Genomic DNA, 23,256 nt, shown 5'->3' on the forward strand with positions numbered 1-23,256 from the left:
GCAATATTGTGCCAGCCAAGGTAGCTGCTGAATAGCTGCAGTAATCCATTAATTTTTGGTTATTAGATGTGGTTATATAAGACCTTGGGAATGTGTGATTTGAGCTGAAGTTTGCCAAAAGCAAAGGTGGTGGTAGAGACATTAAAATGGCCTGATGGGAACCACTTATTACCTCCAAAGAGTTGCAGAATTCTTTGTACTGCAAGCATCCAATTGTCCTGCTGGCTACCTCCTAAACTAGCTCTTCAGCTCCGCCCCACGGCCTGCCTTTTCTGCCCCTGCCTCCCCAGGAGGCACGATGCTTCACAGAGCACTCAGAACCACCGGGGGAGTATGCATGCTTCACCATCTCTTTGAATGGCCAACTTTGCTCTGCCCTTTTTGGGGCAACTTGTACCTTTTAGTGTGCATGCAGGACACAGCCCTGGCATTTCCCCTTGTGCAGAGGAAAGGCCTGCATATGTTCTTTTCCCACACACTCCTGTGCACCTGCCTAAGGCAAAAACTGGCTTCTAACAAGGAACCAAATGTACACACAGTAACTACCGAGAATTTGCATGAGAACATTAAGAAAACTGTTAGCTAAATGATTGAACTGTATCTTAAATAATATTTATAGCTAGTATATGTATATGAACGTACATAACTGATGCGTCTAATTGTACTGTACTGTTTCATTAATTTGTAAGGCTGCAAGAACATGAGAAACACTTTGATACATGACATGCTGGATAATTGCAGCTGAGCAAAGCATTCACTTGCATTAGGGTGGGTGGAATCACATGAGAAACATGGCTAATCAAGGTTATACTGGGTTGAAATGTTTATATCCTCAGCTTATCTCAAACTTCAGGTCTTCATTAAAAGTCTGAAGTTTGGGAACCCTTTTCAACCTAGGTGGTTACTCTGCTATATTAGAAAGTATATTTTAGAAGGAAAACGTTATTTTTAACCACGGGTCATTGTTCATTATGCAGTGATGAAAGGAGCTGTGGTATTACAGTCCACTTTGGAACCACGTTGAAGTCTGTCCATTGTGAAATTGGATCCGTAAAGAACAAGATCTTTGATTGTGATACCTGCATATAAGATCTGAACCTAAAATGTCCTGTATAGATCCATTTCAACACATTACAGTAAGTACATTTGACTTTCCTATGCATGTTGTATTGTGCATCATCTGTTGCAACCAGTTACTATCAATAACCGTATAGTGTTAGGTTTCAGAGGAACAGCCGTGTTAGTCTGTATTCGCAAAAAGAAAAGGAGTACTTGTGGCACCTTAGAGACTAACCAATTTATTTGAGCATGAGCTTTCGTGAGCTACAGCTCATGCTCAAATAAATTGGTTAGTCTCTAAGGTGCCACAAGTACTGCTTTTCTTTTTGCGTATAGTGTTAGTATCATCATCTCAATATAAGTTTGGGTGAATTAAGAATAGATTTAGGAGAATTTTATTTAAAATAAATTTGATAGATATTATTGATGTTTTTGTAAAATTTTCAAAAGTTCCCAAGGGTATGTCTACACTGCAGCTGGAGGTGAGCCTCACAGCCTGGGTAGACAGACTAGCACTAGCTTGGCTTAAACTAGCATGCTAAATAGAGCATCATGGACGTGACACCAGTGAAGGCTCGGGCTAGCTACCTGAGCTCAGGTGGCTAGCTGGAGCCTCTGCACCTAACTCACCTTTGAAAATAGAACTTATGCTCCTACGTCACACAGGCACTTTTCAAATATTACCCTTAGACACTAATTGTAAATTATCATAATTTCAATGATTTTTGGAGTCAAGACTCACAAACAGTTTAGTCATATGGTGCTTTGATAATTTGATAGTTATATTTCCTCCTATTAATATTCTCATGAATTGATTGTCAGATAGAATTGAGAGCAGAAGAGTTCACCAATTTTCTACAGATGCAACACCAAATGTGTTTAACTTTCTCTTAAAAGTGATTTTTCTCGCAATCTTGACGGGCATGATAAATTGAAAATAATTTAACCTGAACCAAAGACTGCTGAAGTCAAGGGAAGGCCATTACTGAATCCTCCAATTTCACCAACAAACTTAGTCTATAAATAACTAAAACTTTGCACATTGAACAATGGAATCACAAATCCCATCTCAACTGGAATCAGTAACTAGCAGGATGTGTTCGTAAAATCACATATTGTTTGTAACTCTGTTTGGGAAACCTATTACAGCAGGAAAAGCAGTGTGTGTTCAGAGGTAGTTACTAATATACTTGTCATAATGTTGAACTTCTGAGTTTCTAAAATACAGTACATGTTTCCTTGAAATGATCTCTTATCAACTATGTGGTTTCTCCCCCTATAGTCACATCCTTTAAATGAGTCTGCAGCCAACGGATGTCAAGCACATGTTTTATTCGCGCTGAAGCTTTGTGAAGGCTGTTATGATGCCAGTCTCAGGTTGGCAGGCCGCATTATTTAATAGAGTTAAAATGGCCTGCCAACTCTGAAGATCGCTGTTTGTAATCGGATGGCTAGTATGTATGTGTATCGCTTCCCTCTCCTGGATGGAATGTTACACCAGCTAAAATATCTGTGATGCAGCTGTTTGAGATATTCGCAACAAAACAAAACGTGCCCAATTTAAAGTATCTGAGTAACTCCTTGAGGTCAGTGGGATTACTCATGTGCTTAAAATTAAGCACATGCTTTAGAACTTCATTGAATCAGGGCATTAGATTATATTTTATTTAGCTGCTCAGAGAAGTTTGGTAGGACTGCTGTCATGGGACAGAAATATAATGGGAAAGTGCAGTTTTTAAAACAAAATGTAGTTAAACTCCTCCTCTCCTGTTGAAGCATAGTTCATTGTCAATAAAAGAGTTAATAGGAATTAAAATGAGACATCATTTTCATGAATTTTTGATTGAAATATGAAATTTCACAGAAAAGTTTAATCAAAATCCAGAACTTTGGGAGTAATCTTTTCCTAGTTTTTAAATGTTGTCCCTTTTCTTTTTCATGAAAGCCCCACATAAATAGAAGGGGAAATTGACTGAGTTGAGTTATTGAGTTTACAGGAAGACAGTGACACTCATTGCACTGTTAGAAGCACAGAAATTAGAGAAATCATTTTCCTCCCTAAAAAAAGAAAAGGAGGACTTGTGGTACCTTAGAGACTAACAAATTTATTTGAGCATAAGCTTTTGTGAGCTACAGCTCACTTCATCGGATGGGGGGGGGGGGAACCTTTTGTAGTGATAATCAAGGTGGGCCATTTCCAGCAGTTGACAAGAACGTCTGAGGAACTGTGGGGGTGGGTGGGGGGGGGGGGAGATAAACATGGGGAAATAGTTTTACTTTGTGTAATGACCCATCCACTCCCAGTCAACTGCTGGAAATAGCCCACCTTGATTCCCCCCACTCTCCTGCTAGTAATAGCTCACCTTATCTGATCACTCTCCTTACAGTGTGTATGGTAACACTCATTGTTTCATGTTCTCTGTGTGCAGATAAATCTCCCCACTGTATTTTCCACTGAATGCATCCGATGAAGTGAGCTGTAGCTCACGAAAGCTTACGCTCAAATAAATGTGTTAGTTTCTAAGGTGCCACAAATCCTCTTTTTCTTTTTGCGGATACAGACTAGCACGGCTGCTACTCTGAAACCTGTCATTTTTCTCCCTGTAACTTTCTCCAGTTATATTGATGTTTAGGTGTTGATTGAAAGAATAATAGGTAAAATATATACAGCCTTGAGTGTGGATTTTTTTACAGTGTCCCTTTGAAAGAAGGAAATATACTTTATTAAAGTTGTTTAAACAAAACAATCCCTTTCCTCCCTAGCCCAATTATCTGCTTAAATTTCCTATTTGGTACCAAGGAAGTAAAAATGTTGTTATACAATAGAATGCTTTGATGTATGTTTTGTGCATGGTTACATCTTGTCTTCAGATTAAATTATGTGTCTCAGCATCCCCATGAGTGAATGGTATCAGGCACCTTTAAAAACAATATGAAACTTTTTGAATTTCTCATCAGGCACAGAAGATTCTTACTCAAAACCAGTTCACTTTACAGAACAATTTGAGTGAAACTTGAATGCGCTGTTCTGATTCCCAGGATAATGGTAGTAAAGTGCAATGTAATCAAATGAGGATTTCATAACCACAACTATTGATCAATGATTTCTTGATGGGTAGAATGCTATCAAACTAAGTTTTCTTTAGCCACCTTAAGATCTGTATCTTTATCTGGTGATAGTGGGTGCCATTAGGACGGGGTCTCCTTCTTAACAACCTGATATTACATTGTTTAAATGTAATTTAGATAGAATGTGAGGATATGACTTCCTGCTTTTAGTTTATGATTGTTGTCTCTTCAAATATGGCTGCTATTGCTTAGCCAAAGAACAAGGTCTCAGACCTTACAACAGAGTGGACTGAGCCATCAGAAGGAGAATATTCCTGGCAGAAATTCCTGTGACTCATATAATCCATCCAGGTGGCCTGTATAATTGAGTGATTTCCTCCCTGCTTTTCCACTGTAGAGGTTCAGTTAGTTTTGCAGGAGAAAGAGGAATTGAGGTAAAATTGTCAAAAACCCCTAAGTCCCATCTTCCAAAATGTCACTTTTGAACATGGGAATTAGGCTCCTAAATTACTTAATGGCTTTTGATAAGTTTATCCTCAGTGTCTAAGGCCCAGGTTTTTAGAGGTATTTAGAAGTTCCTTTGCTTGCTATTGCAAGGCCTAAATGACTTATATAGTTAAGTTCCATTTTCAGAAATGACTTAAGCACGTTGGAGACTCAGTCCCATTGACTTTCAATGTCCATCCTTCCTCTCTGCTTCTGGGTATTTGGTTCTCTAGAGTAATGGCCTCCAAAAAGACAAATGTCTCTAGCGGTGGAGATCTGTGGGTGGGTTTATGTATTGTGGGCTGCTGCTTTTAATTATAACCCTATCTATAAAAGAGCATCCATAAAGAAACACCACATTATAAAACAGATGTTGTTCAGCAGACCTGAGTCACTGTGGAAGTAGAATATACTAATTAACTGGGTTATAAAGTATCATCAAGAAGCAAACAAAAACTGAGAGGCAGCAATGAAAGAAGATTTCCCTGCCCTTCCCCAACTATCTTGTAAAACTGCTCGATAAGCTGTAAATGTCAAAATGACAATGGGAAGTTACGTTTTCCTTTTTCTTTTAAGCCTTGGCACCTGGGAGGCAAAAAGCACTGGGCATGCTAAAACTTCTAGGGTATGTCTTCACTACAGAGTTAGCGTAAGCTTTTATGTGGGTGTTTCCCCAACCCTCTTTGCTCCCCCTCCCACACCCTGTTATCTGAGTTTGGCGTTATTTTCAATCTGGGCTCACTGGCACAGTCTGAGGTATGGGTTAGAACTTGGGTTCTGCTTTCACTTGGGCTGGTAACCTCACTTTGCAGTGAGGGCATTGGTTAAATCTTTCAAGTGCTGGTGGTCAGCTTGTGGCAGCACAGAGAACTATGGGTTATGCCTCAGAAGTCCTAGTGAGACCCATGAAGGAGTGCAGCACTGGAGAGAACACAGTAATTTGGGGATGGCTTTGTGATGTGGCTTCTCGCACCCAGGCTAGGCTAACTTGGCTGATGAAACCTGGGTGCTGATCCCCTGGACTAACTCTGTCGTGAAGACCTATTCCTGGAGTCACTCTGAATGCGCTCTCGTTTTGTCATTGTGGTCTGGCTTCATACTGCTGACTGCTGGGAGGAGCATGTGTTGCCCACTGAGGCTACTGAGTATTTGTCTGTTCTCCCTGACTCACAGTTACCGAGTTGTTCGCTAGTCAGATTTGCCATCTGAGAGTCACTGTCTTGAGAAACCAATGCAGAGAATTAATGATAGCGCTTACAGGGACTGTCATTTATCATAAGTTTGTATAGTACCTAGCACAATGGGGCCCCGCTTTATTGTGGTCTTTAAACACTACTTCCATATACATGTAAAATAATTAACACAGTATACAGTGTTTCATCAGTAGCTCTCAATGCACCTCACAAAGGTGGCTATGTATCATTATTCCTGTTTTACAGATGGAAAGCTAAGTCACAGGCATATGTAAGTGATTTATATGAGGTCACACCAGAGTCTGTGACAGAGCCAGGAACAGAACTTAGGTCTCTCAACTCCCAGACTTGTGCTTTGTTGCCCATATATGTATCAGCTATACATTATTTAGGTCAGGGCCATGCATTCTATGGTCTCTACATTGTCATACACAGTGATGATGCTCCTAAAATATGGAACAGGCTTTCAGCGCCACAGTATAACAGGGATGGGCAAATTGGAGGGCTAGATGGATGAAATAAGAACAGACCTGAACCAGATTTTGAGGTTCAGCAAAATTCAGTTAAGCCTGTCGCTTTTTTCCTCCTATTTTCATGTCTCTAGACTTCCTGATTCCATTCGGACACTATGGCATTGGGAGTGCTGACATACCATGAGAGAGGTTTCTCTTGAAATGCTCAGGGTCTGATAGAAAACAGGAAGTCCCTGAGACTGCATGAGATTCTAACTTCTGGGAGCATAACTGATTTGGTGAACTTTTGTGTTCACTCTTCACTGTTACTCTACTAGGGTCTCTTTACACTCTGAATTTTGATACATGCTGGACATATACACTCTGTATGCATAACTATACGCATACAGTATATGCACAATATACATAGATATTCAGCAACATTATTTAGGTATAATTGTATCATTTTTATTGTTGAAAGGGAGTTACAAGCACAAACTGAAATAAAATATCTTGCAAAATAGCTTTTCTCTTCTTGGTAAGCTGTCACTGACTAATTAAATGCCTCATAGCAGGTACAAAGCTTGGAGAGGAGGAGTGTTATACACTGAAACTAAAATAAAATAAAAAAAAGCGTGTGAGGGAAAACGTGTTGTGTAGGAGTGGCTGAGGGAACATCAGGCTACGTGTAATGCATTGTCTGAACTTTCAGTAAAGCTACAAGACATTAAAGGGTGCATTTCTCTTACATTTTGAATAGGGGATTTTCCTTTTTGTTGCTCCTTGGCAAATGAAAGCTATTTTGACAATTTATTTCTGTTTTTGGAGTTTTATTTCCTGTTTAACCACATGCCATTTCATTTCCAGGTGGAACACCAGTATTCACACAAATTAACTGTGACAGTGTTGAAAGCCACAAATGTTACAAAAGGGGCTTTCGGTGATATGCGTGAGTATTACTGTTATTGATTCACCAATCTTCATTTCTCACCTATTCAGTTGTTTCTTCTCACAATGTGGGAGCATTCTAAGCTTGTCATGTATTAGCAGTACATGACATTGGTACTTTCTCTCTAGTTTTGGTAATGCCAAGGAATTGCTGTTTAAACATATTTACTTTGTCATTGTTCACTCATATTAGTTCACATGGCACTTTTGCCTCTTCTCCCACATTTGACCCCAAAAAAGATGAATGAGTGAGTTGTATGCTGCTAGCAGCACCTAGAATAAGTCAGTGGCTGAGCTGGAAGTGAGTTCTCAGTGTAAGGAAACCGGGGGTTGTCATGTCTTCAAAAGGTTGCGGTTTGGTGAAAGACTAAAAAAAAAAAAAAAAAAAGAGAGGGAGAGAAACCCAAAGCCCTGCTGATTCAGCACAGAGCCATAAAGCAACTTGCACTATGAAGAATTATATATGGCAACAGCGTTACTGCTGCTTACTCTGTGCCTGTGTTTCTACAGACACAGTTGCAGAACAGGAAGCTGCTAGGAAGGATGACCCATGAAAAACATCAGCAGTTTTAAGAAAGTATCTGCTTATTCCAAAAAAGGGTGTCAGCTTCTCATTTTTTTGCTTCTTTGGATATGACTGTGCTATTATCAGGTCATGTCTCCCTTACTTGCTGTCCCCTGAAGTTCATCACAGAGGTCACTGCTTGGGCTGATACTGCAGCCTTCAATCCACCTGAATGACTGTGGCCCCTGGGTTGCTCCTCTGCAGGGTTTTTTTGTTAAAGCAGTTGTCCCTTCCCCCGCACACTCCAGTAAACCCCCCTCATGTTACATTGGAGCTAGTGCAGGGCTTCTCTGCAGCCTATCTCCTTGTGCAGTGGAACCTTGGCAGTTCCTTTGCATTTGGAGTCCTCCTGACAGTGTTTTACGCATGTTGTTACAAGTGACACTTAAGATCACAATAACTGAAAGGAATTAGAGAATAAATATCTGCCACCACTTCTTATTTACTTTTACTTTTTTCTCCAAACCCTTCCCCCACAAGGCAGCATTTTGTTTCACTGTTTTCCCTGTATATTATGCAGTCAGTCTCTCCAGTATGTGTGGGTCTTTCACACTGTAACAAGGGACATTTGCAAAACATAGGAAAAAGTGATTGATAAACCACTCAGGTTTACCACAACTTATTAATATTTTTTATTTGTTTTTTATTTGTTCTGTGGTAGCTCCTAGCAGCACCACATGAGGATTTGGGCAGCTGATGCTCGGCCCCGAACACATCTTACTTTTTGAAAATGACTACATTTCAGCTTGATTGGGCCCCTTAAATTGGCTGACCTTGTCTGGCCTTGCATTCCACTCAACAGTATTTCTCTGTTTGGATGTTTGTCTCTAATGCAAAACTTTTGAATGCTCCATCTGATCAATCCCCAATTTTCAGGGAATGTGCTAAGCATCAGTGAGCAGAATTAGATTGATGTTGGTGAAAAAAGGGGGAAACACCTGGGACACCTGACATCTGGTTAGCAGACCACGCATCTTCAGCCACCTCTGGAATTGTCTGTAGATGAAAGGACAGGATGATAGAAGCCATTAAGAGATTCCAGTATAAGACCACCTTCCATCTCCCCTGTGGCAATTCTGCCAATACTGTTTAAAACTGCTGACATCCTGAAATAGAAAAAAAAAGAGCAAAGAAATAAGAGAACAAGAATGGTAGTGTGGGGATGGGGAATGATGGGGGTGCACCCTGAGTCCCTGGTATGGAGGGGAGAATGGGGGACCCAGACAAAGGGAGGAATAGAAGGGTTCACAAAGTCCTGGACTTCGAGAGGTGAATGAGTGACCCCTGGCATGGGAAGGAAGAGAGAATGGGAGGGCATATAGATTCCCTGGTATGGGTGGAATGGGGGGCACACAAAGACAGAAATAAAGGTAAAGGTGGTGGAGTAGCATTGTATATCAATGATGAGGTAGAATGTAAAGAAATAAGAAGCGATGGAATGGATAAGACAGAGTCCGTCTGGGCAAAAATCACATTGGGGAAGAAAACTACTAGAGCCTCCCCTGTGATAGTGCTTGGGGTGTGCTATAGACCGCTGGGATCTAATTTGGATATGGATAGAGCCTTCTTTAATGTTTTTAATGAAGTAAATGCTAATGGAAACTGTGTGATCATGGGAGACTTTAACTTCCCAGATATAGACTGGAGGATGAGTGCTAGTAATAATAATAGGGCTCAGATTTTCCTAGATGCGATAGCTGATGGATTCCTTCATCAAGTAGTTGCTGAACCGACTAGGGGGGATGCCATTTTAGATTTGGTTTTGGTGAGTAGTGAGGACCTCATAGAAGAAGTGGTTGTAGGGGACAATCTTGGTTCTTGTGATCATGAGCTAATTCAGTTCAAACTGAACGGAAGGAAAAACAAAAATAAATCTGTGACTAGGGTTTTTGATTTCAAAAGGGGTGACTTTCAAAAATTAAGGAAATTAGTTAGGGAAGTGGATTGGACTGAAGAACTTATGGATCTAAAGGCAGAGGAGGCCTGGGATTACTTTAAGTCAAAGCTGCAGAAGCTATCGGAAGCCTGCATCCCAAGAAAGGGGAAAAAATTCATAGGCAGGAGTTGTAGACCAAGCTGGATGAGCAAGCATCTCAGAGGGAAAGGAGTACTTGTGGCACCTTAGAGACTAACCAGTTTATTTGAGCATAAGCTTTCATGAGCTACAGCTCACTTCATCGGAAGCTTATGCTCAAATAAATTGGTTAGTCTCTAAGGTGCTACAAGTACTCCTTTTCTTTTTGCGAATACAGACTAACACGGCTGTTACTCTGAAACATCTCAGAGGGGTGATTAAGAAAAAGCAAAAAGCATACAGGTAGTGGAAGATTGGAGGGATCAACAAGGAAAGCTACCTTATTGAGGTCAGAACACATAGAGATAAAGTGAGACAGGCTAAAAGTCAAGTAGAGTTGGACCTTGCAAAGGGAATTAAAACCAATAGTAAAAGGTTCTATAGCCATATAAATAAGAAGAAAACAAAGAAAGAAGAAATGGGACCACTAAACACGGAGGATGGAGTAGAGGTTAAGGATAATCTAGGCATGGCCCAATATCTAAACAAGTACTTTGCCTCAGTCTTTAATAAGGCTAATGAGGATCTTGGGGATAATGGTAGCATGACAAATGGGAATGAGGATATGGAGGTAGATATTACCATATCTGAGATAGAAGCGAAACTTGAACAGTTTAATGGGACTACATCGGGGTGCCCAGATAATCTCCATCCAAGAATATTAAAGGAATTGGCACATGAAATTGCAAGCCCATTAGCAAGAATTTTGAATGAATCTGTAAACTCAGGGGTTGTACCGTATGATTGGAGAATTGCTAACATAGTTCCTATTTTTAAGAAAGGAAAAAAAAGTGATCCGGGTAACTACAGGCCTGTTAGTTTGACATCTGTAGTATGCAAGGTCTTGGAAAAAAATTTGAAGGAAAAAGTAGTTAAGAACATTGAGGTCAATGGTAAATGGGAAAAAATACAACATAGTTTTACAAAGGTAGATCGTGCCAAACCAACCTGATCTCCTTCTTTGAGAAAGTAACAGATTTTTTAGACAAAGGAAACTCAGTGGATCTAATTTACCTCGATTTCAGTAAGGCGTTTGATACTGTGCCACGTGGGGAATTATTAGTTAAATTGGAAAAGATGGGGATCAATATGAAAATTGAAAGGTGGATAAGGAATTGGTTAACAGGGAGACTACAGCGGGTCATACTGAAAGGTGAACTGTCAGGCTGGAGGAAGGTTACCAGTGGAGTTCCTCAGGGATCGGTTTTGGGACCAATCTTATTTAATCTTTTTATTACTGACCTCAGCACAAAAAGTGGGAGTGTGCTAATAAAGTTTGCGGATGATACAAAGCTGGGAGGTATTGCCAATTTAGAGAGAGACCGGGATATCATACAGGAAGATCTGGATGACCTTATAAACTGGAGTAATAGTAATAGGATGAAATTTAATAGTGAGAAGTATAAGTTTATGCATTTAGGGATTAATAACAAGAATTTTAGTTGTAAGCTGGGGATGCATCAATTAGAAGTAACGGAGGAGGAGAAGGACCTTGGAGTATTGGTTGATCACAGAATGACTATGAGCCGCCAATGTGATATGGCCATGAAAAAAGCTAATGCGGTCTTGGGATGCATTAGACGAGGTATTTCCAGTAGAGATAAGGAGGTGTTAGTACCGTTATACAAGGCACTGGTGAGACCTCACCTGGAATACTGTGTGCAGTTCTGGTCTCCCATGTTTAAGAAGGTTGAATTCCAACTGGAACAGGTACAGAGAAGGGCTACTAGGATGATCCGAGGAATGGAAAACCTTATGAAAGGAGGCTCAAGGAGGTTGGCTTGTTTAGCCTAACTAAAAGAAGGTTGAGGGGAGATATGATTGCTCTCTATAAATATATCAGAGGGATAAATACCGGAGAGGGAGAGGAATTATTTAAGCTCAGTATCAATGTGGACACAAGAAAAAAGGGATATAAACTGGCCATCGGGAAGTTCAGACTTGAAATTAGATGACGGTTTCTAACCATCAGAGGAGTGAAGTTCTGGAATAGCCTTCCAAGGGAAGCAGTGGGGGCAAAAGACCTATCTGACTTTAAGATTAAACTCAATAAGTTTATGGAGGAGATGGTATGATGGGATAATATGATTTTGGCAATTAATTGATCTTTAAATATTCATGGTAAATAGGCCCAATGGCCTGTGATGGGATGTTAGATGGGGTGGGATCTGAGTTACTACAGAGAATTCTTTCCTGGGTATCTGGCTGGTGAATCTTGCCCATATGCTCAGGGTTCAGCTGATCACCATATTTGGGGTCGGGAAGGAATGTTCCTCCAGGGCAGATTGGAAGAGGCCCTTGGGGTTTTTCGCCTTCCTCTGTAGCATGGGGCATGACTTGCTGGAGGATTCTTTGCTCCTTGAAGTCTTTAAACCACAATTTGAGGACTTCAGTAGTTCAGACATAGGTGAGAGGTTTATTGCAGGAGTGGGTGGGTGAGATTCTGTGGCTTGCATTGTGCAGGAGGTCAGACTAAATGATCATAATGGTCCCTTCTGACCTTAATATCTATGAATCTATGAAAGTCTCTGGCAGGTGGGAGAGTGGGGGATCTTGGTATGAGGGGAAGAGGAGATAAGGGGGGATGGGAGGGGAATGTGGGAAATGGGGGTGCACACAGTCCCTGGAATGGGGGGAGAATGTGGGACCCTGTGGTGGGATGGGAGAGGGGCAATAGGGGGTGTGACAGGATCCCCCCTGGGTGCAGCCTGGGACTGTGGGACCACTGTGCCCCCTAAACTCTCTCCAGCCTGGGCTGTCTCTCACAATGCTTTGCAAACGACCAGCAGCAAACCCCTTCAGGCGCTGTTATCACTCAGCACAACAGCACAGCCCCACACCCAGCTAGATAACATGAATGCTCCCACAGAGAAAGGCACCAGAGTCAAATCCCCCCAGCTCCCACCACGGTACCTCAGGAATATACCGTTTTGCACTGCCCAAGACGAGCAATGCAGATTGATTAATCGGTTCATTAAGTGGACATACACCAGCATTTGTCAAACCTGAGCAGATTGCCACACACGTCATACAAACTCACTGGTAAAGATAAACAGTAAAACAAATTTATTTACTATAAAAGGTAGATTTTTAAGTCAGTGATGGGCAACCTGTGGCCTGCGGGCCGCACACGTCCCATCAGAGTAATCCACTGGCGAGCTGCGAGACAGTTTGTTTACATTGACTGTCCACAGGCAGAGCTGCCTGCAGCTCCCAGTGGCTGCGGTTCGCTGTTCCCGGCCAATGGGAGCTGCGGGAAGCGGCAGACAGCATGTCCCTGTGGCCCGCACCGCTTCCCGCAGCTCCCATTAGCCAGGAATGGTGAACCATGGCCACTGGGAGCTGTGGGTGGCCGTGCCTGCAGATGGTCAATGTAAACAAACTGTCTCGCAGCCTGCCAGTGGATTACCCTGACGGGCCGCAGGGTGCCCACCACTGTTTTAAGTGATATTAAGCGATAGGCAAAAGGTCAGAGTTAGTTACCAAAAGAAATAAAATATAAGCAAGTAATCTAAACTCTCAACACTATTAGACTGGGCAACAACTAGATTAAGCAGTTTGTCTCACCCCACTAGATATTGCAGTGCTTAGTATACAGATTTCACCTCTGCTGGAGTCTTGTCTTCTTCTCGGTGTCTTAGTTGCTTGCAACGTAGGTGGGGGCATGAGAAAGGGTCAAGCATATGGCCACTGTCTGTTTTATACCTTCAGTCCATGTGCTTGGAAAACACAAGTCCAGGCATGTCTGGGGCAATGCTGAGTCTCCCAGCAAGGTTGAACAATTCCCCTGGTGTGGCCTCATGCAGGTGAGTCATTGCATGGTAGCTACCTTGCTAGACAATGGTTGTTGATGGGTTGATTGATATCCCGCCCGGGTGTTGGTTACTTTCCTTGCTGTTGCCCCTGGGGAGGTAATATCTGGCTGATTCCCCAACTTACAGTATGTTTTAGTGACCACCATACAACACGATTCTCATAACTTCATATGCATTAATGATATACATATCTGGATAGAGAAATTATTTTCAGCATATCATAGCCTTTCCCTGATACCTTACAGGGCATGCTTTATATGTAAGATCAGGATTATATAAAAATGAGGAATATGGGGTTCCAGGACACTCCCCCAAGCTACAGAATGTCACAGGGGGCATTAAAGGGGGTTGCACGCAGGGGGTGGGGGAAATGGAGGGATGCAAAGAGCTTCTGGTATCTGCTGTGAGTTCAGCCTACAGAAACAATTAAGTGTGCAGTATACTTTCCTATTCTTCCTCCACAGTAATGTGCCCTGGGGTATAGGAAAGTTCATACACACTGACATGTTTTTTAAAAGGATGATTAGGAAGGCTTTGAGCAAATGTTCAGATGTGGCTCTTCCACACTGTTGTTTGAGAAACTCTTTGAAATAAGACAGAAGTGTGTGTGTATGAGTGAGAGAGAGGCACAGAGAGGGGAGGGGGAAAGGATTGAGAATTATTTCTAGACTTTGCTACTTTACAGCATCCACAAGAATCAGTGTGTACTGCCACCTACCATGATCCATGCTTTTGTAACCTTGATCCACGTCAGTCTCTTATTAGTAATCTGGTGTGTCACACCTGTTCTACATCTCTTGTATGTGAAGCTTAGTTTAAATGTTTCATGACATGTAGCAATCTGGAAGCTATTGTGCCCTACTTGTTAACCAGGGATGCCTACCCGTTAACTAGCTGAGGGTTATATTGGCAATTATGCCAGAAGCACAAGAGCTGCACTGTTAATAGCTTGTATAACATGAACAGGATTTAGATGCCTGCCATTTAAATAATGGTGGAACATTACATGTATTTTCCTTGCATGAAGAAAAGGAGTACTTGTGGCACTTTAGAGACTAACCAATTTATTTGAGCATAAGCTTTCGTGAGCTACAGCTCACTTCATCGGATCGGATCGATGAAGTGAGCTGTAGCTCACGAAAGCTTATGCTCAAATAAATTGGTTAGTCTCTAAGGTGCCACAAGTACTCCTTTTCTTTTTGCGAATACAGACTAACATGGCTGTTACTCTGAAACCTTTCCTTGCATGGTGTCTCTGTATAAAAGAAGAAGGTTGAATAGGGGATCTCACTGCAGAGCTGTGTGAGAGGCATCTGATCATTCTTGCAATAAAGCATGGGATAACTGTTCTGAAAACCTAGGTTAATGGGTGTAAGAGCCCTTGAAGATGTTTCTGAATTTTCTTCAGCATTATTATTATTGATGGCAATATTAAGCCTGCAGTCAGATTTATTGTTGAAGCAATGTTTCAAGTAGAAAGCTTTTTTTTGTTTTTGTTGCTTGTCATAAGACTAAAGTAGAGTATTTCCTGTCAGTTTTTGTGTTAGATTTTTGTAAGCATAGTGGACAGTTGGAGTTAGTTTAACTATTTTATAGAGCTTCATTTTTTCCCCACAAGGAGTTTTCTGTCTACTTTGATGAACAGATGGATCAGGATAAGGGCTGGTCTGCCTGGCATCATGCAGGAGTATCAGTGCAGAAGATTATAAATGCACCATTTTCTCTGCTTGAACTTTGGCTCCGTTTTTTCTATGATCTCAGATGTATTTATGGAGCTTTGCTTGCGTATTTGAGATTTGGATCCTTGCCTCTCATGACTGGTAAAGATCTATGGGGCGGTCTCATTCCTGTTATTCACACAGGAAGTGTTAACACTTCTTTTTAAGGAATGATGGAAGCCACACTTAAATACACCTCAGCTCAAGAAACTAACACTTGGTGTCAACTTCAACAGTTGGGGTAGGTTGTTGAGAAGACGCTGTTTGAGCAACACCAGGCACATCCTGACCTCATGAACATCCTTCATCCTTGCTAGCCTGGTTCAGGCATGGGTGTAGTGAGGAGACAATATTAATGCCATGCCACAATCTCCTTGTGATGATGGAGGAAGGCAAAATGTCTCTGCTGGTTTTGTTTGATCTTTTGGCATCTATTGATGCCATTGCATTGAGGCTGTGTTGAAGCACCTACAGGATGACCCATCATGGTATGTTCCTTCCTCTTGGAGAGGTCCCAAAGGGTAGTAATGAGTATTTACTCTACTTCCCAAGGACTGTTGCATGCAGAGCTTCATCTTGTCCTCCCAGCTGCCCCAAATGTATGGGTGGCTGACATGTTTAGGTCACTAGTGTCACCCATGTGTGCATAACACTTAGATCTCATTTTACAGTCGTCTCTGTGCTTTCCAAGGAACTGACTGAAGTAGGGAATAGTTCGGAAAGCTCTGGCTAGATCTCAGTCCATATAAGACGGGGAAGATGCTCATAGTATTTGACAGCAGCTGTGATATGTCTGACCTTTGCCAGGTCAATTGTCAGTCTTGGGGTCATAAACAGAACTACGCCTGGATTGTCAGGTGAGAACTGTGGCACCTGGTGTCTTTTTCCATCTACAGTTGGCTTGGAGGTAGTGACCTATTCTCTCAATGGATATTTTTCCACAGTGATCCAACTCTTTTGTGATCTCCAAACTAGATTAATGAAATGTGCTGGGCTTGGGGCTATGCTTAATACTACTTCACCTAGTGCAGACTATAGCAGCTCATTTCTTGAAAGGTATTGGCTCTTATATGCACATAATAAGAGTGCTCTCTGTCCTGCACCTAGTTGTTCCCTTCTGTTCACACAGAATGGTTCTCAACAGAGAGATTGTCCCTCCGTCCTAGGTCTTGTTATAAGATTTAGTATCTCCTGAGCCACGTTTGCTTTCAGTTTGGGGTTTACAGAGCCAGGATGGACTGTTTAGCAGTTATATGTGTACTAACTAGTGCATCCTACAGCTCTGAATTGGTGTTTTCTGTAGGCGTCTTTACTGAACAAACATTTAGCAGTGGTCCCCACGTACTGAACTGTCTGATTGGTGGCATACACTGAATTTGTAGAATCCTAGAAGTGTAGGGCTGGAAGGGACCATGAGAAGTCAAAAGTCCAGTCCCCTGCACTGAGGCAGGACCAAGTGAAACGAGAGCATCCCTGACAGGTGTTTGTCCAAACTGTTCTTAAAAATCTCTAATGACTGGGATTCCACAACCTCCATTGGAAGTCTATACCAGTTCTTAGCTATCCTTATAGTTAGAAAGCTTTTCCTACTATCTAACCTAAATGTTCCTTGCTACAGATTAAGTCCATTATTACTTGTCCTACCTTCAGTGGACATGGAGAACAAGTGATTACTGTCCTCTTTATAACAGCCCTTGAAATATTTGAAGACTGCTATCAGGTCTCCTCTCAGTCTTCTTTTCTCAAGAATGCTCCATTTTTTTAACCTGTGTTCATAGGTCAGGTTTTCTAAACCTTTTAAAATTTGTGGTGCTCTTCTCTGGACTCTTTCCAATTTGTCCACTTCTCTGCTAAAGTGTGGCACTCAGAACTGGACACACTACAACAGCTGAGGCCTAACGAGTGCCAAGTAGAATGGGCCAATTGCCTCCCGTGTCTTACATATGACACACCTGTTAATAGACTCCAGAATATTAGCCTTTTTCACAATTGCATCACATAATTGACCTGTAGCAACACCCAAGCTCTTAGGCTATACCTGTAGTGTGGCAAGGAGAAAAAAATTCAGAAAATAAGCAGGAAAAATGTGCAAGAGGTGTGGAAGAAGAAATCTGGCTACCTCTACTAATTTTCCATGTGTCAGTTGCTGGGGTGTCCCCTGTGTTCACAATGCCATTCTGCATGAAGAGGTGTGTTGCCATCAGTGGAAGTCAGGATGCAACCAATCTACACAGCCAAACTGTGAGTGCCCTCAGAGTCAAATTGCTGGAGAGGCTGAAAGACATGTGGAGGGGCAGCTTTCATGCACGAAATATCTCAGCATCTGCAGTGCTTGGTTAGGATTTTAAAATTTTCAGCTCCTAAGCTTTCTGTAGGTCATATGGTTTGCAACCTCTTCTGGCCTTCCTACAAAAGCGGAGCCTGCAGTGTTTATCTCCGTTCCTTCAGGATATGGTTCTTTTCCAGTAAGATTTTCCCTTTCCAGATTTTGACATGGCAGAAGTGGAAGGTAGAAATTATGTTTCTTACATTCACCTGGCATTCAAAATTATGTATTGAGGTAGCAAAGTAAATTAACTATATGACTTCTCTTTTAATAATCTGTAATCTTGCTTAAGATGAGTGAATTTATTTGCAACTTTTATTTGCAATCAGATTTTCATCTTACGATGATGACTTTTACCAGAAGGACCACAAACTACTTTGCCTTTCTAAGGAAATGTGGGGTTTTTTTAAAAAAAAGTAATAATCAGCAAGTGGTTTAGAAAGAGAACATGCTCTTTCTGTATGGACCTGAAGAAGAACTTGAATTTTGAAGAGGTATTTGGGTCTGGATGTAATGGAAATCTCATGGAAATGGTCCAATAGTTTGTCTCTAGGCAGCACTATAATATAATTAATTAATAATATTATTGAGAACAACTCATGAGATTTCAGTTCCGTCAACTCCAAACCTATCCATGATTTGGATACAAATCCGAAATCCAAAATCCCTGATCAGGATCCAGTTCTGATTATCACTTTCTTGGCCCATCACTTGTTGCAAGAGTAGCTGGAAAGCTAATCTTGTTGCATTGAAAAGGGCAAAAGGGTATGAAAATGATCCAGAAAAAAATTGCCATTTCCCTTGACAAACGTCTTTTGATGGCAAAATTGCTGTTTTCTGACTTTACATTTAGACAAAGAAAAAAATTGGAGGCAAGAGTGATTATTTAACATAAATGTTGGTGAAAACTTGATTTTTTCACCCCAGTTGAAGCCTCTTGTGTATCTCTCTATCAGTGGTTTGCAGCATGTCATATTTGGCAGAAGGGAGACCAATTCAGGTCAGAGAGCAGCTTCTGAAAATAAATAGAATGTGTGCTACATTATCCCCCGGACTGCTGGTTTCATTCTGATGGGAAAAAATTCAGTTAACCCACAGCAGCATCTCTACAGGGTGAAATAATTGTACAAAGTGTGTTAGTAAAAAAGCAACACTTTGGCAAAAGATAGAGGGCTGACAACTCTAATTGACTTCAGCTAGTGTGGTGTGTATGAGAGTATTGAGAGCTGAAACTTGAGAGCTAGGGAGTCTGTTTACTTTCGGCCAGACTGTGCAACACTTATTCAGACTACTGAGTGTTTACTCATATGAGTAGTCCCATTGACCTTTGTGGAACTATTTGTGTGAGAAATCTTTCACCAGTCTGAGTAAAGATGGTACAATGCCTGCACTAACCATGCTAATAGATGGGTTAATACAGAATGAATTCAAGAGTGACACTTTATTTCTGGGTCAGGATTCTGGGTTGAGCAGGATATTTTCATAATCTGTTTCTCTCCATCCTTTTTGTGCATACATCAGCAGTGAAATCTTCAACACTGAAGGTGTCATCATTCAACTTCAGTGTTAACTATCTATTGAGATGACCTGGGGAAGTTTGTATATTTGAGCTCTTGTTTCAGGTTATCTGCATATTCAGATAGACACCATAACATCAGTTCACCCTCTGTTCACATTTTTAGCTTATGTCTGCATAAGAACTAGAGACTTAATTTTTTTAATGAAAGCTGAGATTCTGGTACATGAGACGTCAGCCCCCAGAAAAATGTGTCCATTCAGTGCACTGTTGAAAGCTAGCTAATACAATCACTTCTTACTGCTGTCTGATCTGGAATGGCGTTGAACTCCCTCAGTCCTTAATATGGTTCTGACATAGACCTGTTGTCATGCCTTGGGCAAATCACTTAAGCTTTCCTTGGTTCAATTTTTTTCTACATGTAAATTAGAAATATAGTAATACCTACCTTACAGGAGTCTTTTGTGATTAATGAATGTTAGTTTTTAAACTGCTTTCAGATGAAAGGTAGTACAAAAATACAAAGTATCAATAAAGTCTCTGGTGAGTTAACTATTAATTTAGATTATTTCACAGATAGGAAATCAACTCATCTCTGCATTGCACAACCAAAACATGCCTCAGGGTCTGTTCTTGTAGGTGAGTGATGCAACCATCAGATTTGGTAATCAGCTGATCCTTGTGATATGTAGTATTCTGCTCAGATGTGGAATCATGCTATCCATACTTTGCATGCTACAGAACAGAAGCTGTGAGTGACTGGATCCATGAATGAGGCTGAAATGGTTCAAGACCAGTTGTGGAGTTCAGAGCCAGGAACATGCCTTTAGGGTGGTTAGTGGTGCAACTGTTAGACTTGCTCCACTAGAGTGGCATTTGGCCTTGAGGACATTCAGTGCCCAATGGAAGATTTAAAAAATAGGTGTATATTGACCAGTCATTAATGCTAAAAACACTGTGCATGAATGTCCACAGAGTCATTTAGACTATCACTGTTCACTGAGTGCTGGCAGGGCTTTTGGCAGTGTACAGAACATGCTGAAAGGCATTGGCCTGACCAAAGGAATTGACATTCTGAAATAATATACAGGTTCCATGTCTTTTTAATTAAAAGAAAATGGAAAATAATAGGCTTGCATCAAAACAAGTCTTGAATATAAAGTGTTGTTTTCATATTTAATTACATAAAAAAACATATTTGCCACAACAGCTAAGAAACTCAGGCAGTTGTCGTAGCAGCTAAGCAATACTCAGCAAGACTGTTGATAAACTTCCTTCTCCCTGGTATGACACCCGCTAGTAATCTTTCTGTGACACTTATAGATTCCTCATATCCTATGTGTCCCTGAGGACTCCCTTCACCCTGGCATCCAAGTTCCCACCTGACTAGGAAAAAGCTGTTGCCCCCCCACCCCAATTAAGTTAGCTGAAACAAGCTAGCTTAACTCAATCAACCCCACATAACTGTAATGTCCAGGAGCCAGGTACATCAAAGGGCATCCTGATTAGTGGGCAGAATTCATGCATGAAGTCTGCCTGCCAGGAAATTCAGTCCAAGGGGAAGGTACAGCGAGGTGGCTGATGGGTCAGGTGGGATAGAAATGGCATGATCAGGTGGGGCCGTGTAGACATAACGTGATCATGATCTATGCCGAATTGCAGATCAAATCAGATTTCCATTGTATTGTAGAGTGTGGTGTGTTCTGGGCCAATCAATACAGATAAACACAGATGAAACTGCTTCCAACAGAGGGACAGGTTCAGTGGCTATGTCTGTGTTGCAATAAAACACCTGTGGCTGGCCTATGTCAGCTGACCTGTGCTCGAGGGGCTTGGGCTGCAGGGCTATTAAATGATAGTGTCAACATTCAGGCTTGAGCTGATGCCTGGACTCTGGGATCTTCCCATCCTGGGAGCCCATAGCCCAGGCTCCAGCCTGATTGCAAATATCTGCACTGCAATTTTATAGTCCCAGAGCCCAAGCCCCAAACAGCCAGAGTCAGCTGACACGGGCCATACGCGGGTGTTTTATTGCAGTGTAGACATACCCAATGTGGCCAACACAGGGGGATCCTACTAGCACTGTCTTGATCCACTATGGCTCAGGACAATTAACCTCAATGTGAATGCCCTTACATGATCTCCCTTAGAGTTTTATTGGGAAAAGTTCTTTAATATCCACCAGGGGCTCCATAGGAGCCCTGTCAACAGACTGCAGTGGGAACGTGTTGAATTGGCATAATTTGTGTGCCCTTGCCATGTTCCCTTCGCTGACCAGAGCCACGCACCTGTGAAGCCATGCTGGTGGCTTGTGGTTTCTTTGGTGATGGAGAGCTTGTGGGTTTTTTCCATGGCAACAACTTCCACTCCCATTGGGCCCCATGACTGGGGACAGACTGGTGAATCCTGGCCTCAGTCAAATCACTTGGTTCCAGATGACAATATCTTCATACAATTATATTTAAAGTCAAAACAATACCCATAGGTGTATTGGTGGATTTCCCCCCTACTCTTAGTGTCTTGGGGAAAATAAACATTATCAAGAGGAGCAAGTATTGAATGTGTTTTCATGTGGGGAGACAGCAGGAATGTGTCTAAATTTGTCCTTCTATCCTCGATACAGTTTTGATTTCTCCTCTCAAAAAATAACCACATCCAAAATTTATTGGAGGAAATCATAAATAAAGCCTCTTAATAAACTTTATTTCCAGAAAATGGAAAACTTCTTGTCCTTCAGTGGATAGCTAATTTATTTATATTTGTCTTGATTTATCACATTATTTTTAACTCTTTAGACTGATATCCGTTAATGTTTTGCACTTCAACGTGTTTAACAATCATTAATGAGTTAAACTTCAGTAGGTATTTTTAGCTTTATGTTATGAATGGCATCAATGAACTATAGAGAGATTAAATCACTTGCCTAAAGTAATGTAGGAAGCCTGTGGCAAAGTTAAGAATAGTCTGATGCCTTATTCACAAGAGGAACCTTCCTACACAACAAAGAACCTATTTCAGAAAAGTAACCCCACAGGAAAAATATGAATGAACTGTCCTACATTGTTTCTCTTGAGAAACATTTGTTTGCTCTTTCAGACAGGCTGGTTAATATATTGTGTAAGAGAGACTCAGAACAATTCCAGACAATATTGCATCTTTAATATGTTATGCACTTACTGCTCCTGCAGTGGTGATGAAGCTATTTTAGATTAACAGCATTTGACCCTTGAACGATTTCCTAATAATGTTTCCCTTTTAAACTGTACTTTTAAATAGAAATCTTCAGATCATTAGTACTTTTCCACTGGATTAAAGGTTTTTTTTTTTGTCTATGAAACGTGGCAACTTTAACATTTTGAAATAAAAACAAAATCAAATATTACAGTGATATATGTGAAATAGCTTGTAATAAGTCTTTGGTCTCTGTTTCTCCAAGAAATAACAGATCTAGGCTTTTGATTGCTATTATATAATTTACATCAGTATTTTCTTCTTCGAGTAGTGTCCCTAGGGGTGCTCCACTGTAGGTATATTTGCATCCCTGTGCTTCTGATTGGAGATCTTTGGTAGCAGTGTCTGTTCATCCTGCACCTGTGTTCTCCCCTCTTCCTGCTCTGCCTCAAGGCTAATTAGCACTGTAGGGGCAGACTACCCTCAATTCCTTCCCTATTGCCCCAGGCTAGAGAGGGAGCCATTAGCAGTCCATTCACGGATACTTTACTCTCTAGAAATTCATTCTTAGCTAGTTTTATTGTTTTCTTAGTCTCAGAGTTTCCTTTAGTTTTTTTGTTCCCTGTTAAAAAAAAAATGTTTTTGGCTTTACCCTTCCCCCTCCCCCCCATACTAGGAAATGCCCCCAGGAGGAGTATTCCCAGGTCGCCTGGGTTTAAGATAGGTTTCAGAGGAACAGCCGTGTTAGTCTGTATTCGCAAAAAGAAAAGGAGTACTTGTGGCACCTTAGAGACTAACCAATTTATTTGAGCATGAGCTTTCGTGAGCTACAGCTCACTTCATCAGGGTTTAAGATGTGTCTCT

General features: G+C 41.3%; 1 protein-coding gene across 2 annotated transcripts in view; it reads left to right on the forward strand.

The window, feature by feature from the left end:
- The window catches only part of PLA2G4A (phospholipase A2 group IVA), a 134,863-nt gene that overhangs the window by 27,590 nt on the left and 84,017 nt on the right, over nucleotides 1-23,256 (forward strand). The window contains exons 2-3 of one of the 2 annotated variants that reach the window (XM_048861619.2): nucleotides 978-1,136; nucleotides 7,127-7,208. In XM_048861619.2, the coding sequence (XP_048717576.1) occupies nucleotides 1,104-1,136; nucleotides 7,127-7,208 (115 nt within the window). In that variant the 5' untranslated portion in view covers nucleotides 978-1,103. Of the gene's footprint in view, nucleotides 1-977; nucleotides 1,137-7,126; nucleotides 7,209-23,256 lie in introns of those variants that run through there. The other variant, XM_075131539.1, reaches the window with a different exon arrangement.

Source organism: Caretta caretta, chromosome 8 (genome assembly GCF_965140235.1).
Source record: "Caretta caretta isolate rCarCar2 chromosome 8, rCarCar1.hap1, whole genome shotgun sequence".
NCBI lineage: Eukaryota > Metazoa > Chordata > Testudines > Cheloniidae > Caretta > Caretta caretta.